The sequence below is a fragment of the Saimiri boliviensis genome, chromosome 3 (genome assembly GCF_048565385.1).
Source record: "Saimiri boliviensis isolate mSaiBol1 chromosome 3, mSaiBol1.pri, whole genome shotgun sequence".
Classification (NCBI taxonomy): domain Eukaryota; kingdom Metazoa; phylum Chordata; class Mammalia; order Primates; family Cebidae; genus Saimiri; species Saimiri boliviensis.
This window is the reverse complement of record NC_133451.1, coordinates 88094539-88109777: the sequence shown is the minus strand read 5'-3', so window position 1 is coordinate 88109777 and position 15239 is coordinate 88094539. Positions and strand designations below refer to the sequence as shown.

Below are 15239 nucleotides of genomic sequence, written 5' to 3'. Positions count from 1 at the left end.
GGTGAGCAGGGGAGGAGGGTGAGCAGGAGAGGAAGGTGATAGGGAGGGCGAGTAAGCAGGGGAGGAGGGTGAGTAGAGGAGGGTGTGCAGGGGAGGAGGGTGAGTGCAGGAGGGTATGCGGGGGAGGAGGGTGTGCAGGGGAGGAGGGTGAGCTAGGGAGGAGGGTATTCAGGGGAGGAGGGTGAGCTGGGGAGGAAGGGATGCAGGGGAGGAGGGTGAGTGCTGGGGAGGAGGGGATGCAGGGGAGGAGGGTGTATAGGGGAGGAGGGTGAGCAGGGGAGGAGGGGGGTGCACAAGGGAGGAGGGTGAGCAAATGAGGAAGTGAACAGAGGAAGAGGCTGAGCAGAGGAGGTGAGCATGGGAGGAGGATGAGCAGGGGAGGAAGGTGAATAGAGGAGGTGGTGAACACATACTGGGGTTGGTTGGGAGGATGAGCAGAGCGTGTGGGCAATAAAGCCAGGGCCAGGAGCACTAGCCCCGCAGACCTGCTGTGGGGCCCTAGCACCTCATAATTCTTGGCACAAAGTCACCACCTTGCAGGGCTCTGTAACCCAGCTTCAGCCCGGACCCTGGGGGCAGAGATGTCATACTTGTATAGATGTACTTCAAAGCATTCAAGTATATGCCACTCTGTTGCCTGGGGGCTCCCAGTGAGCAATAGCTGTGAGCCTGATAGATACTTAAGGAAAATTTGCCCAGGCATGGAAGGAACAGGCGGAGAGAAAACAAGAGAAGCAGATGAGGCACAGATGCAATCTAACTCAGATCCATGTAACTCGCATGCAATCTAACTCAGACATAATGCAGAGTGAGAAACTCGGGGGCTGGACAGACCAGAGTGGAGGAGTGGCTTGGCTTGCAGATGCATCCTCCCTCCTGCCTCTCCGTCAGGCCTTAATGAGGGGAGATCCTAACATCTAAGAGCCTGGGAGCGTTCTGGGTACAGGCCAGAGGTGCCTCCTTTGTGCACACAAGCCTTTAAAACAGCCTGGATTTATTGTGGCTCTTAAGTGGCCCGGGCTAATGGCTTGGCATGGATAATGTCTTGGTTTAATTGGTTATTGTGAAAGCTGCTTGTTTCTACTGTGGAATCTCTTGTTCCAGCCTTTAGAGCAATCCCTCACAGCCTTCCTGAATCAATACAGCCCTCACGCAGGGCCAGCCAGCCTGCTTTGGAGGCAGTGCCCGCAGTGGGGAAAGAGACCCTCCCACAGGATTGCTCAGATTCCCAGCAGACACTGGGCTCTGAGGCAGATAGTCTGTTTCTGGTGACTCTGATGGTTCATGTGTGCAGTCCGTAAGCTAGAGACACTTTTATTGATGACCTACTCTTGAGGGTGTTTTTGCAAGGAAAAGTTAGACTGGTGCAGATAGAATTGTACAAGGGAAGCTGGACGCAGTGGCTCATGCCTGTAATACCAGCACTTAGGTGGAAAGCTGAGGTGGGAAGTTTGCTTGAGTTCAGGAGTTCAAGGACAGCCTTAGCAACATAGCAAGACCTTGTCCCTACCAAAAGTTTTAAAAGTGGCCAGGTGCAGTGGCATAAGCCAGTAGTCCCAGGTACTAGGGAGGCTGAGGTAGGAAGATTGCTTGAACACAGAGGTCGAGGCGGCCGTGAGCTATGATCACACCACTGCACTCCAGCCTGGGCAACAGAGTGACAAAAAAGGTCTCTAAAAATTTTTTTCAAAAAAAAAAAAGAACTGTAAAAGGAAGTCAGAAACTGTCTCCTTTCTCACAGAAGCAAAAACAGCTCATCAAAGCAAGAGGTGGATTCATCCAGAGCCAGACCACTGACACAGCAGAAAGGACAGCTTCTGCAAAGGAAGGCGACATTCAGGTTTCCAGGAACAAAGAGGCCAGAGGATCCTCATCCTTAACTATAGCATTTCTTTCCAGGCTCACGATATTTCTCTTAAGTCTTCCTAAAGCTTTGGACCTTAAATATATTTTGTTCTTATTCTTTTTTAAGGTATGTGACATATCCTAAACTTTGTGATTCAAAAGCAGCCTGTCTGGAAATGGTTTTAGAGCCGGGCACACTGTGTTGTGGTTACGCGTTGACAGGTCACCCCCCAACCCCGGTGGACCATTAGCTCCTGAGCATTTTATGGCAGTGATGGGGACCTACTTCTCTATGTGCCCCAGACCTGACGTGGTTCCTGGCCGCCTAACATGTCTCATTGATGTTAAATGAATGTTTCCAGGAAGAAGGAGCAGAGGAAAACACTGAACTGTAAAGCCATATCTTATTTATTTGTGTATCTACTATTTTTCTGTCCGCTTACATATCTGTATCATATAAATAACCAAACTGAGATAATGTGCAAAAAATTCAGAAAATCAAGTAGTGTGAAGTACAAGTTGCAGCATATTTTTAAGTGGAATCTGCTGGAGTAAATCTCAAATTATAACACTTAAAACGGTAACAACACAAGACTAAGCCTGATTAGCCTTTCAGGCAGGCTTGCTTCTTCTATTATCTCACACAAAACTCTATTTGAGATTCACCATATGCGACGAGTCGGCTCCTGCTCCCGTGTGGTTTTAGATTCGACTTGTTTCCTGGAGTTGTTGGAATGATTGATTGAGATCTCTTTCATTCACACCTTGGTGGTGGTTCTCTCCTTTGTTCTGTTATGCTTTCCTATGTCATGAACATCTTTAGTGCAGTGATGCCAGTTGGCATGTTGTGGGAAAGAATGTTAAGGTGACTGAATCCCTCGCTGCTGGGCTGAATTCTTGCCCAGGGACCAGTGGAAGGATGAGCTGCCTGAGCTAGTCGTCTCCAATACGGAGTTCACACACCCCAGGCCCAATGAACAAAAGGGACAAAAAACAAAAAGCAAAAAAACAAAACAAAACAAAACAAAAAAACATTATTAGTACTTAGCTTTATGCTAGCATAGATTAACACGGAACTTTATGTATTTTTGATTGTATGTGTATCTTATAATGTAATGTATTAACATACTGGTAACAGAAATAGGTAATTTAGAAATACATGTGCTCAATTTTTTTTTTTTTTGAGACAGAGTCTTGCTCTGTTGCCAGGCTGCAGTGCAGTGGCTCACTGCAACCTCCTCCTCTTCCCGGGTTCAAGCGATTCTCCTGCCTCAGCCTCCTGAGTAGCTGGGACTACAGGTGCCCAACACCACGGTCAGCTACTTTTTGTATTTTTAGTAGAGACAGGGTTTTACCATGTTGGTCAGGATGATCTCGATCTCTTGACCTCGTGGTCTGACTGCTTCTGCCTCCCAACGTGTTGGCATTGCCGGCGTGAGCCACCATGCCCAGCCTATGCCCAGTGTTTTGACTGGTAGACTATGCTGGCAAACATGTTTACAGCCTCTTCTCTAAGTATGGATGTGTCCTGAAGGGCAGTTTATATTTCCCCAGGGTTTCGGTCCAGTTGGAAAAGAGAAAAAAGTCAGGTTCCTTCCAGCTCTGCGTTGCAGCTTTGTGTTGCTTCTAGGTGATGGAGAGACGGTGAACTCAAGAATATGGAAGGAATCTGTTCTGTGGCCCCACTGTCTTTAAAATGGTACTCGATACTTTCTCTCCAAAAAAAGCACTCTTCCAAGCCGGTCTAGACATTTTCCCCACTAAGGAGAATTATTTACTGTGACTTTTGAGACCATTGGTGAAGAAACGAAAAACTGAGCCTGATTCTTGGGCTGACTTCAATGACGACTTTGCACTCAAAATGCCGTGTTAGATTTCCTGACTTCAAGGTCATGGCCAACAGGCAGTTCGGGGTTTTTCAATGACCTGCCTGCCAAGAAAACTGATAACCACTCTTCGTATCCTCTGGTAGTCTATGCTGATTGTAGGAATGGGGTGTGGATTATACATTGTTGGGTACAATTACCTCCCAGAATACAATGCATCTTCTTTTAGACATCCCAGGGAGATAATTTCGACATAATGAAGATCTATAGTAATCAGATAATTACTATCGATTGCTCTTTAGACGACTTGATGAGGTAATTAGGGCGTATGGAAAGAAGCTGGAACTGATTGATTGGCATGACTGTAATCTCAAAGATTTCTAATTATGTTTCTTTTCTTCTAATGGCTTATAAACAAACATCATTTTAGCTTTAGAATTTGTCAGGTGCCAGGTTCGCTGGGAACATCAGCTTTCTCTATTATGCTAGACACCCAACATGATCAAAATAAGCTCATTATGCCTTCCTGCTGAAGCAGAAGAAACTACAATTAACCCTCACGTCTCTTCTTCTTCTCCACTTCCACGTGGCTGGATTCTTGTCTGGAGTGGAGTGGAGTGGGGTGTGCCGCATTCTGTGAGGAGCACGTGTGATTCAGGGCTGGATGGGTCTGTATGGCCTATGGGAGACCCTCAGAGCCTGCTGAGCTCAGGCACAGCAGACTAGGGGCACAATGACACAACATGTGTCCAGGTGGCTGGCTGGCTGTGGCTGGGGCTGGCTGCCTGCTTGCGCCTGTCACAAGCCATAGCTACTCATCAGCCAGCAACGTTAAGTAGCAGGTCAATACTCTCAGGCAGCTGGACCACACACTTGTCTACGTCAGTGCGTTATTGCCTCATCTCTTCCATTAGACACTAATTAGAGGACACCCTGTCTGAAACCACATTCCACATTATCCTAATATTTTTGACACTTTACAGGACCTTTCAGCAGCTTGCATGATTCAGAATAGTGGCCTCACCCAAAGATGATGGATGCTAAGAACCTCTAACGGAGCATCTTGGAATGATCTGTTTGCATGTAATCGGTGATGGTGATAAGCACCACACTTACTGCTTACAAGTGCCTGGGTTACAGTGCATTCAACAAATGCAAGGTGGATGCATTTTTCTGAATATGAGGCAGTCTGGTTCTCATGCCTGAAATTGTCGACTGTGACCCACCTGTGCTTGGTACTCTGCTGGGTACCCAGTAGATGAATGTTACAATATGAATGAACACCTGTGTTCTTGAACTCCCTGCCTTCTACTGAAATATCACCAAAGAAAAAATTACATCTTGTGTTTTTTTAATAAAATCCATATATTCCTGGAACCTTATTTTAAAATGGGTCACAAATTTCCTACACATTTGTACTTTTAAAACTTTTACAGCAGCCAGGCGTGGTGGCTCACACCTGTAATCCCAGCACTTTGGGAGGTTGAGGCAGGTGGATCATTTGAGGTCGGGAATTCGAGACCAGACTGGCCAATATGGAGAAACCCCATCTCTACTAAAACTATAAAATTAGCTGGGCCTGGTGGCACATGCCCCTAATCCCAGCTATTTGGGAGGCTGAGGCAGGAGAATTGCTTGAACCTGGGAGGCAGAGGTTGCAGTGAGCCGAGATAGTGTCATTACACTCCCACTCTGGGCAACAAAAGCAAAACTTTGTCAGAAAAAATAAAAAATATAAAACTTTTAAGGCTTGAGAGGAGTAATATGCATGGGGATGATTCAGACAGCAGAGGATACCCAAGATAGTTTGTTCATTGATAACTAACAGTTTGCTGCTGTTTGGATAATTACAACTGCATTTGGAAATGCTTCATTTACTCCCATTAACTAGCCTGAGAAATGGAAGTATATATAGAATTTGTCTTCATGTTGTATCTGTATAGTATAAGTAAATTATGTAGCAAATTTTTTCATCAGCTACAATTCTCGAGAAATAAAGTATTCTTTTGAAAATGTAATTTGAGTAACTGTTTAGTTCAATATTTGGTGTTTAAAACCTTCCTAATCTGTATCAGAATATTTTCCTTTAATAGACATATAATTAACATAATCTAATTTTTTTTAATAATTGGGAATTACTGTACTTGAAGAAACTATAAGAGATTGAACTAAATGTCTAAAACAGGTTCTAATTTATTTGTTGGTTGATTTTTATCAAGTCCAAGAAATGAGTATCTCTTCCAGTTATTTGTCCCTTTCCCTAAAACTTAATTGAAAATCCAATTTCTTAGCAGTCTGTCTACATTTCTGCCTATGTTTTCTTTAATTTATGGCTCTCTGGTTCTGAGTTCTGACGTTACTCCCCTGTGTTTGATGGAGTACTCTCCTCATCAGTAGGGAAGGGCAAACTCCACTGAATTTGCTCCACAGCAGTGTGACATAGTTTGCCAAAACATAGTTTATTATGAGGGCCTGGCCCTGTACAAAACGGGAGGGGTTTTAGTTAGAGGGTCTCCAGGCTGCAAAAGTGGGTGTTCATGGCGTTGCTCAAGTTCTGTCTGCCATTCAGGAGGCAGTAAAGAAACGTATTCAATGAGCGAGCTGACAGAAGTGATGCCATTCAATAACATGCTTGGGTTTGGGGCATGTCATTACAGGAAGTTTTACATCTTGAGAGACAGATGGGAGGACAGCTCCTGGAAGAACCTAAGGCTCTTCATTTTAAAGGCAGCACCCACAACCTGCGCCTGTCAATTCACGATATCGCCCATTCCCTCTGGAAGAGCAAATTGCTGGCTAAATATCAGGTAAGGTTCCCAAACCGAACAATAGGTCTGAAGACAGCTCCAAGAAAGAGGACTAAAATTATATAGACATAAGCAATCCGCTTCCTTGAAATTAATCATGTCATTCTTGTTTCTCCAAAATAGTTGGGGGTTATTTAGACTTTTTGAGAAATACAGAGGTATTTGAAGGAATGCTTTTTAAAAAGTCTTCCTTTAAATAAATATACTCTCATTGTTTCATTTTTATTAAATGAAAGACTTCCAAATCCATCATTTCAATTAATTTTCATACTACATGTTCACGTCAATGGGTAAAAACAGCTTCAAATGCATTCACAGAAACAAGCAGATGGACGTTTTTATTTCATGGGACACAAATTAGGCTTCTGCCTTCCTAGACCACTACCATTACATTGAAAAATCAGAGGGAACCCCAGTTCAGAGAACTGAAATAGCATGTAAAAGTAAAACCCAATCAGGATATTATTACATAACAGGCAAGAAAATACTGGTCCCAAATGTCACTGTATGCACCTGGGGGAAAATCACTAGACCCTCAAGGAATTTTCCCCTCCTCCCTCTGTCAGCCTGAGCTCTGAGAAAACTGCTGTGATGGGATTGCAGGCCTCATATGCAGACATATTTCGAGAGCTGTGAATCCACATTTATATTTATGCAAATTCAACCTAAACCCCAGCATTGCAGTTGAACGGGTAGCTGTTTCCCGATGTAAGTCCATGAACATACTGGAAGACAGGAAGATTTTCTGGCTCCATTCTCACTCTCATTGGTCAAGTTCCTACACATGAATTATGGGAGACAAGCCTACTGGTTTGTTAGCGGTGGGGGTTGCAAGCCAGATCTATGCATAGCTCAGTCTTTAATGGAGACAGAAAGCTTCTGACTTACCCAGTATGTACTCTTCGTTTTCTTCTTTTCTTTGTGTTGCAGTTATCATAGAAATTCCACAAATCTCCCTGTTTTAAACATAATTTCCTTTACACGATTATAAGAAAATGCTATTTTAATAATAATATGATATTAGTTAAAGCTTAGCCTGGCTGAATGCTTACCGTCTGCCAGACACACTCTTTAGGTGTTGGTATATCTCATTTAACCCCAGCAGACCGATGAATGAGAAACTCTTTTACTCTTTTGCGGATAGGAAAACTGAGCAATGGAAAGATTAAGTAACTTGCCCCAGATTACCAAGTAAGCGAAATAAGGGGGTCCCGTTTATACTGGATTCGGCTCTGAAGCCACTGCTTTTTACCAGCACGTTCTTCCAGTTTTTATGTGGCAACCTTTTCTTTCCTTTATTGAAAACCAATTGTAGGATAGGCTCTGTAAGGTGGTCTAGACTTTGAGAAAATTAGTCTGCTCAATGCCTGGTGCCACGGACTTTTCTGTGGCAGCTAATCGATTCTGAAGTTTTCAACTGGAGTGGGTTTTGGTTCCCCCTGCCCTGGGCAGAGGAGGGTGTGAGCATGAAAGGGAACAGCGTCAGGGCATCACCCTTTAGAATTTCTTTGCTTTTCTCCAGAATGTCGCGACAGGGGTTCTTTTAATGAGCAATGGCTGGTGTGTGCAAGTTTTATTTGGGGAATTTTATAAACTCTTTATTATCACTGACAATGGCTCTTGTTGTAAATTAGAGACATGTGGCAGACGAGTTAGGTACATGGATTCTGGCGGCTGACTCCTTAGGCTCAAATCTCAACCCTGCTACTTACTTGCTGTGTGATTTGGTGCAAATTATTTAACCTCTCTGGGCCTCAAATGTTTCATGTGAAAAGGGACCAGGATGTACTTAAACACACAGCTGTTGTGAGGATTGAATGAGGCGGTAGGTGTGGTGCTGAGAATGCCTAGCGACAGACCATCTGCGAGTGATTTTTGGTATTAGTCCTTCATTTGTGGTTAACACTTTTACATCCTTTAGGAAATTCCTTTTTACCACGTCTGGAGTGGGTCTCAAAGAAACCTGCACTGCACCTTCACTCTGGAAAGATTTAGCCTGAACACAGTGGAGCTGGTTTGCAAACTCTGCGTGCGGCAGGTGGAAGGAGAAGGGCAGATCTTCCAGCTCAACTGCACCGTGTCAGAGGTAAGCAGCTCCCGTCTGTCTGAAATCAGGGGAGAGGGTGACCCTCAGCAGGAGAGAGTGTGGGCTAAGACAGTATCTCAATGTAGGCCATATGGGAAGTCCTCAAAAGCTTTTTACAGATTCTATTTGTTAATAGAATAATATTTTTAATGAGCAGCGGAAGCTAGTTGCAGAAAATATATATCTATATATAGGAAGGAATCCTCTTTGAAAAACAAGTCAATTTTTCTGAGATGAATTTTAAGAGTTATGTTCTAACTTTCAAAAGCAAATCTGAATTTCAAGTAAAGGTTTAATTTAGGGAGCGTGCACATGGAGCAGCTTCTCCCCACACCTCCCTTAGCGTGCCACATTCCCCGCACCCTCCATCCGTCTCTCCTCCCTCTCTGCTTCCTTCTCAGGAACTCGCCTCCCTTTCCCCTAATCACGTGCTGCTGGGTGGGGTGGAAGAAGTGAGAGGGGCCTCTCTGCTCCCTCTTTCTTCTTTCTCTCTCTTTCTCCATTCAGAGTAAGAAAGGAGAAATCTCTTGGTCTCCTTTCTCTCTCATCTATCATTCTCTAAATATAAAAAGAGATACACTTTCCTCCGGGGTGGGGGAAATATCCCAGAAATAGAAGTAGAGTCTCCATATCCCTTCATCCCCAGTGGCCATCAGCTTTGCCTTCCTTTGCTGTGATCTTCACATACTTCCGTGGTTGGCCATTTCCCTGTGTCCATGTTACAGAAATAATAGTGATCACTGCTATTTAAAACTTCTCCTTAAGAAAAGAGGAGGTGCCCATGACCTTCCTTATCTGTTACCTTGGATCCAAAGGCTTAAAAAGTGATAACCGTACACCCAGGAGGAACAAAGGGAAGAAAAGCAGCCAAATGGGCAGAAGGCAGCCTCTTTTGGGCCTCATGGAGCTAAGCCCCGTGCTGCGTGCTAAGCCACAAAGCACAAGATTGTCACATGTGAAAGCGACAGCGAGCCAGTATATGATTTAAAATACTACCTCTCCCTCGTTGTCTCATGCACAGTAACGAATGAAATATCAGCATGTTCAGCTTGTCTTGCTCCACATGTCGTATTTAAAGACCATCTTCCTTAGCAAACCAAGCCAGGAGAAAAGCACATCAGCCTCCACGACACGCCATCCTTCTTTCCCACAGCCCGCCGAGGTGCGGTCATCGTTTCCTCCCATAGTTTCATGAGACTTTTGACTCATAAACAACTTTAGTCACAGCCCTCGGTGACATTCATAAGGAATGATCTCGGTGTCAGGGTGCCATGGCAACCGCCGGGCCCTCGGATGCGCAGCCCTATCTCCCAGGCACACAGCACCACCCCTGCTGGCTCGGGAGGGTGTTTTCACTTTGCAGGCCCAGCAGGTCTGCAAAGTTCAATAACCACCCAGCTCCAGTGACAACAAAGGCTGCAGAATTTTGGAGGGGGGTGAGGAGGTCTGGTCCTTTGATGCTTGCTTTCTGTTCTGCGTGAACATTGGCTGTGTGTTAAAAAGGTGGATCAGATGCAGCCACAAATGAAAAGAGAGCAGCTCTGTGCTCTCCCCTGTCAGGGCTGCCACCGCCCTTCAGAAAAAGGACAGTTTTGCATAGTGTGATCACAATTTAAGGGCTTGCTTTCTTGTGGAAACATAGAGGAGAGATTACTTCTTTTGCAACCTGGTGGCAGTCTGCTCTGAGAGATCGGCCTTCAGTGATGTCGGAGGCATTTGCCCATGTGTGACAGACAAGCATATTTAACTGAGGGAGGGGAAGAAGTGAGCAGAGTCCAGATGACTTTGGGGATTAAGGGGCACTCTGTGGCTTTTCCTTCTGGGTCACTGAATCCCACTGTTGTGGTTAGCATTTGAATGCGGGTGCTGGGTGTGCAGAGGAGAGAGTGTGGATGGGGGTACTGGTATTGGAGAGGAAGCCTCTGAGCTGAAGAACAATAGACTCTAGAGAGTTCTGGGACACAGCTCCTCATCAAAACCTCCAAGAAAGGGTACAAGATGATTGACAAACCATAAACAAGTAGAGAAAAGGATCCATTTGTGATTTCTTTCTTCTGAACAGGGCTCATTCCTAGGGTCACAGGGCAAGATGGCAGTGGGCTGCATTTCCCATTCCAATGTCCTGTCTCCCAGGAACTTGCCAGAAATGTGCTGCCCCTCCCTCCAGCCACCCACTACCCAGTGCACTCCCTGCTGTCATTTATAAAGCCACACAGCCCTTGGCTTCTCCTGTCAGAGGACCTGTTGCCCACCCCAGAGACCAGGCTGTGCGTGGCATCTACTCTGATTATTTCAAGGGCCAGCCGATTGACTCTGGGTGCTTTGGCCAAAGATTCCTTAACTAGAGACAAAGGTTTAATTTCACAGAGGTGAAGTTTAAGAAGGCAAATGTCTGGAAGGCTAAATGTATTGGCACAAATGAATGTCAAAATGTAAAAGAAGATACAAGATTTTTTTTCCTTTCTTTTTTTTTGTTTTGGTTTGTTTTTTGTTTTGTAGACAAGTGGAGACAGAGTAACCAGGAAGCTCCCCATTATCTCCAGAAAAAAATATGGTTCAGAGGACAGAGAAATTTATAATTTTTTTCATATCTTCTATTTTGTTCCAGTTACAGGCAGGTGTCCATCATGGGAAATTCTCAAGTAGACAGTTCCATGGAGATATGGTCAATTACTTAAATCCTCTCTTGCCTCAGTTTCTCCATGTGTAAATTGTTATCGAATATTATCTTGGGCCTGTTGTGGGAATTAAACGGGAGTATGTTAGTAAGTGTTCTAAACAGAACTTGGCCCAAAGCACATGCTTCATCTATGTTCACCATTTTCACTGGTGCCATAGATGCCACAAGGATAACAGGGCTCCTGAATCAACTTGGCTGCTTCAGTCTGTGGGGTCTGTCATCAGCTGAGGTTTCAGATTTCCTATCTAGCAAAATAAACACAAAAACAAAACTCAGATCCTATATAAATAAATACATGAAAACGAAATATATACAAACAAAAATTGGCTCCCAGAGAAAAGAAGGTAGCATGTATCCCCAAGTTTATCACAACATTGCTTTACTTGAAGGCTTTGAACCCTGAAAAAAGGTATTTAGGGGGCAGTATCAGTCTTTTTTTTTTTTTTTTTTTTGAGACAGAGTCTCGCTCTGTGGCCCAGGCTGGAGTGCAGTGGCACGACTTTGTTGCAACCTCCGCCTCCTGTGTTCAAGCAATTCTCCTGCCTCAGCCTCCCAAGTAGCTGGGATTACAGGCATGTGCCACCACATCCGGCTGATTTTTGTATTGTTAGTAGAGACAGGGTCTCAACATGTTGGCCAAGCTAGTCTCGAACTCCTGACCTCAGGTTATCCACCCACCTCAGCCTCCCAAAGTGATGGGATTATAGGCGTCAGTCATGGCACCAGACCTCTTCTATCTTAATAATAGATTTATAGGCAATAAAAGCAATTATAATTTTTACATTTGGTAGATCTTATAACCTCTTAAGAAGTCGTGATGCATAGCACTTTTGTATATGCAAATAATATTTTAAATGAATGTATGAAGTCATATCACTCTGCTACAGCCATTTCAACTGTTGACATCTTCTGCTTTATATAACCTGCTCAAAATGACCATGGGGAAAATCTAGTTTTTCTAAGTGACTAGGAAAAGTCTAAATATCAGAATAGAAAGTTGTTTCAGGGCTTTGGAGCCCTGAAAATGTGTGTTATCACCCGCGCCAGCTGTTTGACTTACTTTGAAAAAAGCCATATGTTTACAAAAGATATAACATCAAAGATTGATCATAACAATATCATAAATGATTATTGAAATAAGTGTTCTGTGAGAGTAAACTCTACTTTTACCTGGAAGTAAAGGGAGAACTAACAGCAACTGAAATTACTAGATGAAATGGAAACATATAAATGTAATTTTACTTTTACCTTCAAGGCTGTTGTCAGCCACTTGATAAGAGAGACAAAGAAATGATGCCTATTGAGCTTGTTCCATCTACGCATAACTAGGCAGAGCAGCCAGGGACAAAGTGCTCAGGACTTTAATGCCCACATGAAATGCTGATAGTTCTTTATCCACAAGAAAATGGGGACTACATGAACGTGTGAGCAGGCCTTCTCGAGATCCATGCCTATCTTCAACTGGCCTCTCATTTCAGGATTTAACTGGGGAGAAACTCACCCATAGCCATTTTTAGTTGGAAGGGAGCTCAACACACTAGTCTATGGCTTTCTATCAGGGACTGACTTCATGTTCTTTCTGCGCTAAGAAAACATGTTTTCTCTCATTTTAACAAACATTAATTGAGTAGCCTCTGTGTGGGGGGGGCACAGTGTTATCACAGAGGTCTGAGGATGATGCGCTCTCACCAATAAGATATGTGAGAAACGAAAAGCAGTAACCTGTAAACACGGCCGATGTGCACAGCTATCGAGGAGCACAGAGGAGCTGGGAGGTGCCGGGGAGGCCTCCAGGCCTGACACCTAGGGTGGGCTGCCCAGGGTCGCCCTAGGGCACAGGACTTTTGGACCAGGCTTTGAGGACTCTGCCTGACAGAGATCAAGGAAAGGGCAGAACTGTGAGAGGTGCATCCTTAGAAATGATCAGAGAAATAAATAGTGAGTGGTGCTCAGACTCTAAGGAGAGTATGAGTCAGGTCAAGTCACGGCAAGGACAGGGCAGCCTGAGATCGCATTGTGGAGTGGTGGAAGCACAGGTGATCGGCCCTACTTCATGTCCAGCTGCACTCTGCGTGCCACAGGGTCACCTTTGCAGCCTCATACCAGCCAACCAGGAAGATCGTACAAATATCCCTTACTGGGCCAGGTGTGGTGGCTCACACCTGCAATCCCAGGACTTCTGGAGGCTGAGGTAGGAGGATCACTTGAACCCAGGAGTTTGCGACCAGTCTGGACAACATGGTGAGACCCTATCTCTTAAAAGAAAAAGTTAGCCCAGTGTGATGGTGCACACCAGTAGTCCCAGCTATTTGGGAGACTAAGGTGGGAGGATCGCTTGAGCTCAAGAATTCCAGGCTTCACTGAGCTATGATCACACCATGGCACTCCAGCCTGGGTGACAGAGAAGTGTTAAATGCCCCTCCTGCCACATGAAGACCCTGTCTCTAACAACACATATATATTTATACTTCACTGCTTAAGAATTGGGACTTCGTGTAGTAGGAGGGGCATTTAACACTTCTTAATGAGAGAGTAAGAGGGAGAGGGGGAGAGAAATGTTGCTGTTCATCAGTGCAGCACTTTAGGAAGACTACTTGGGCAGGAGAATGGGATGAATCACAGGTAAGCAGTGGGGAGCTCCTGGGGCCAACAGTACAAAGACTCTCTGGGGACACAAGTCAGCACTACAAAAGAAGGCCCTCCCTTGTGCAGACGTAACCTTCCACTGCCATGCAGGGATGATCAAGGTTGTGGTGTATTAAGGAATATGGCAGGTCTTTTAGCTCCTATTGTCATTATCCAGAAAAGAAGCAAGCAGGGCCACAATGTGGGCAATGGCACAAGACTGTAAAACTAGCATGTGATTTCTCTTTCAAACCAGAGTGTTCCCTGATTCCTCTTGCAGGATGTATGACAAGGGTATGGCTCGCCTGTTTGGTCACCCCAAAACTCAAACCCCTTACAGGAGGGTGAGCATACAGGTGGGCAGGTGCAGGAACTGGGGCAAGCACTTCTGGGCTCTGGCCCCACAGCAGCATCTAGGGGTGGGTGTCTGCAACTTCTAAAGCCCAAGTGGGCATGTGTTACAGTGTGCTCCTTTAGCTATGCCATCTACAGATGGCTTGTGTATTAATCAGCTCAATGGACCCTCTGCATTACTGCAAGGGCAGGGGCCAGTGTAACAGCCTTCTGTATCCTGAGCTCTTGCCCAGTGTCCGAAAAGAATTGGATCACATGTGGGCCTGAAAGATGAGTACAATGTTTTATTGACTGGTGGAGGTGGCCCTTAACAGGATGGATAGGGAGCCAGGAGGGGAGATGGAGTGGGAAGGTGGTCTTCCCCTGGAGGTGGGCCACCCACTGGCCAGACTCTTCTCTTACTGACCCCTGCTGGCCTCCCTTTAGCATCCAGACATCTTTTTTTTTTTTTAATGACTTTGCAAATTTCTTTCATGTCTAGCTCAAAAGAAGACAGCTGGATATTTTTTTTTTTTTCTTTACTAGAAGTTCTGGGGTACTTGTGCAGAAAGTGCAAGTTTGTTACATAGGTATACACGTGCCATGGTGGTTTGCTGCATTCATCACCCCATCATCTACATTAGGTATTATCCTCCTGCTATCCCTCCCCTATTCCCCAGCCCCCTGCTATCCCTCTCATAGCACCCCACCTCCCGACAGGCCCCGGTGGTGATGTTTCCCTCCCTGTGTCCATGTGTTCTCATTGTTCAACACCCACATATGAGTAAGAACATGTGATGTTTGGTTTTCTGTTCTTGTGTCAGTTTGCTGAGAAGGATAGTCTCCAGCTTCATCCATGTCCCTGAAAAGGACATGAACCCATCCTTATTTATGGCTGCATAGTATTTCATGGCCAGATTTTCTTTATTCAGTCTATCATTGATGGGCATTTGGGTTAGTTCTAAGTCGTTGCTATTGTGAACAGTGCCGCCATAAACGTATGTGCATGTGTCTTTATAACAGAACGATTTATTATA

At 44.9% G+C, this 15239-nt stretch overlaps 1 protein-coding gene across 2 annotated transcripts in view; it reads left to right on the top strand.

Annotated features, from left to right (window-relative positions):
• UNC5C (unc-5 netrin receptor C) overlaps positions 1 to 15239 on the top strand; it is a 393542-nt gene that overhangs the window by 368059 nt on the left and 10244 nt on the right. For both annotated transcript variants that reach the window (XM_003929536.4, XM_010340136.3), the window contains 2 exons: positions 6329 to 6478; positions 8400 to 8564. In XM_003929536.4, the coding sequence (XP_003929585.1) occupies positions 6329 to 6478; positions 8400 to 8564 (315 nt within the window). The remainder of the gene's footprint in view (positions 1 to 6328; positions 6479 to 8399; positions 8565 to 15239) is intronic.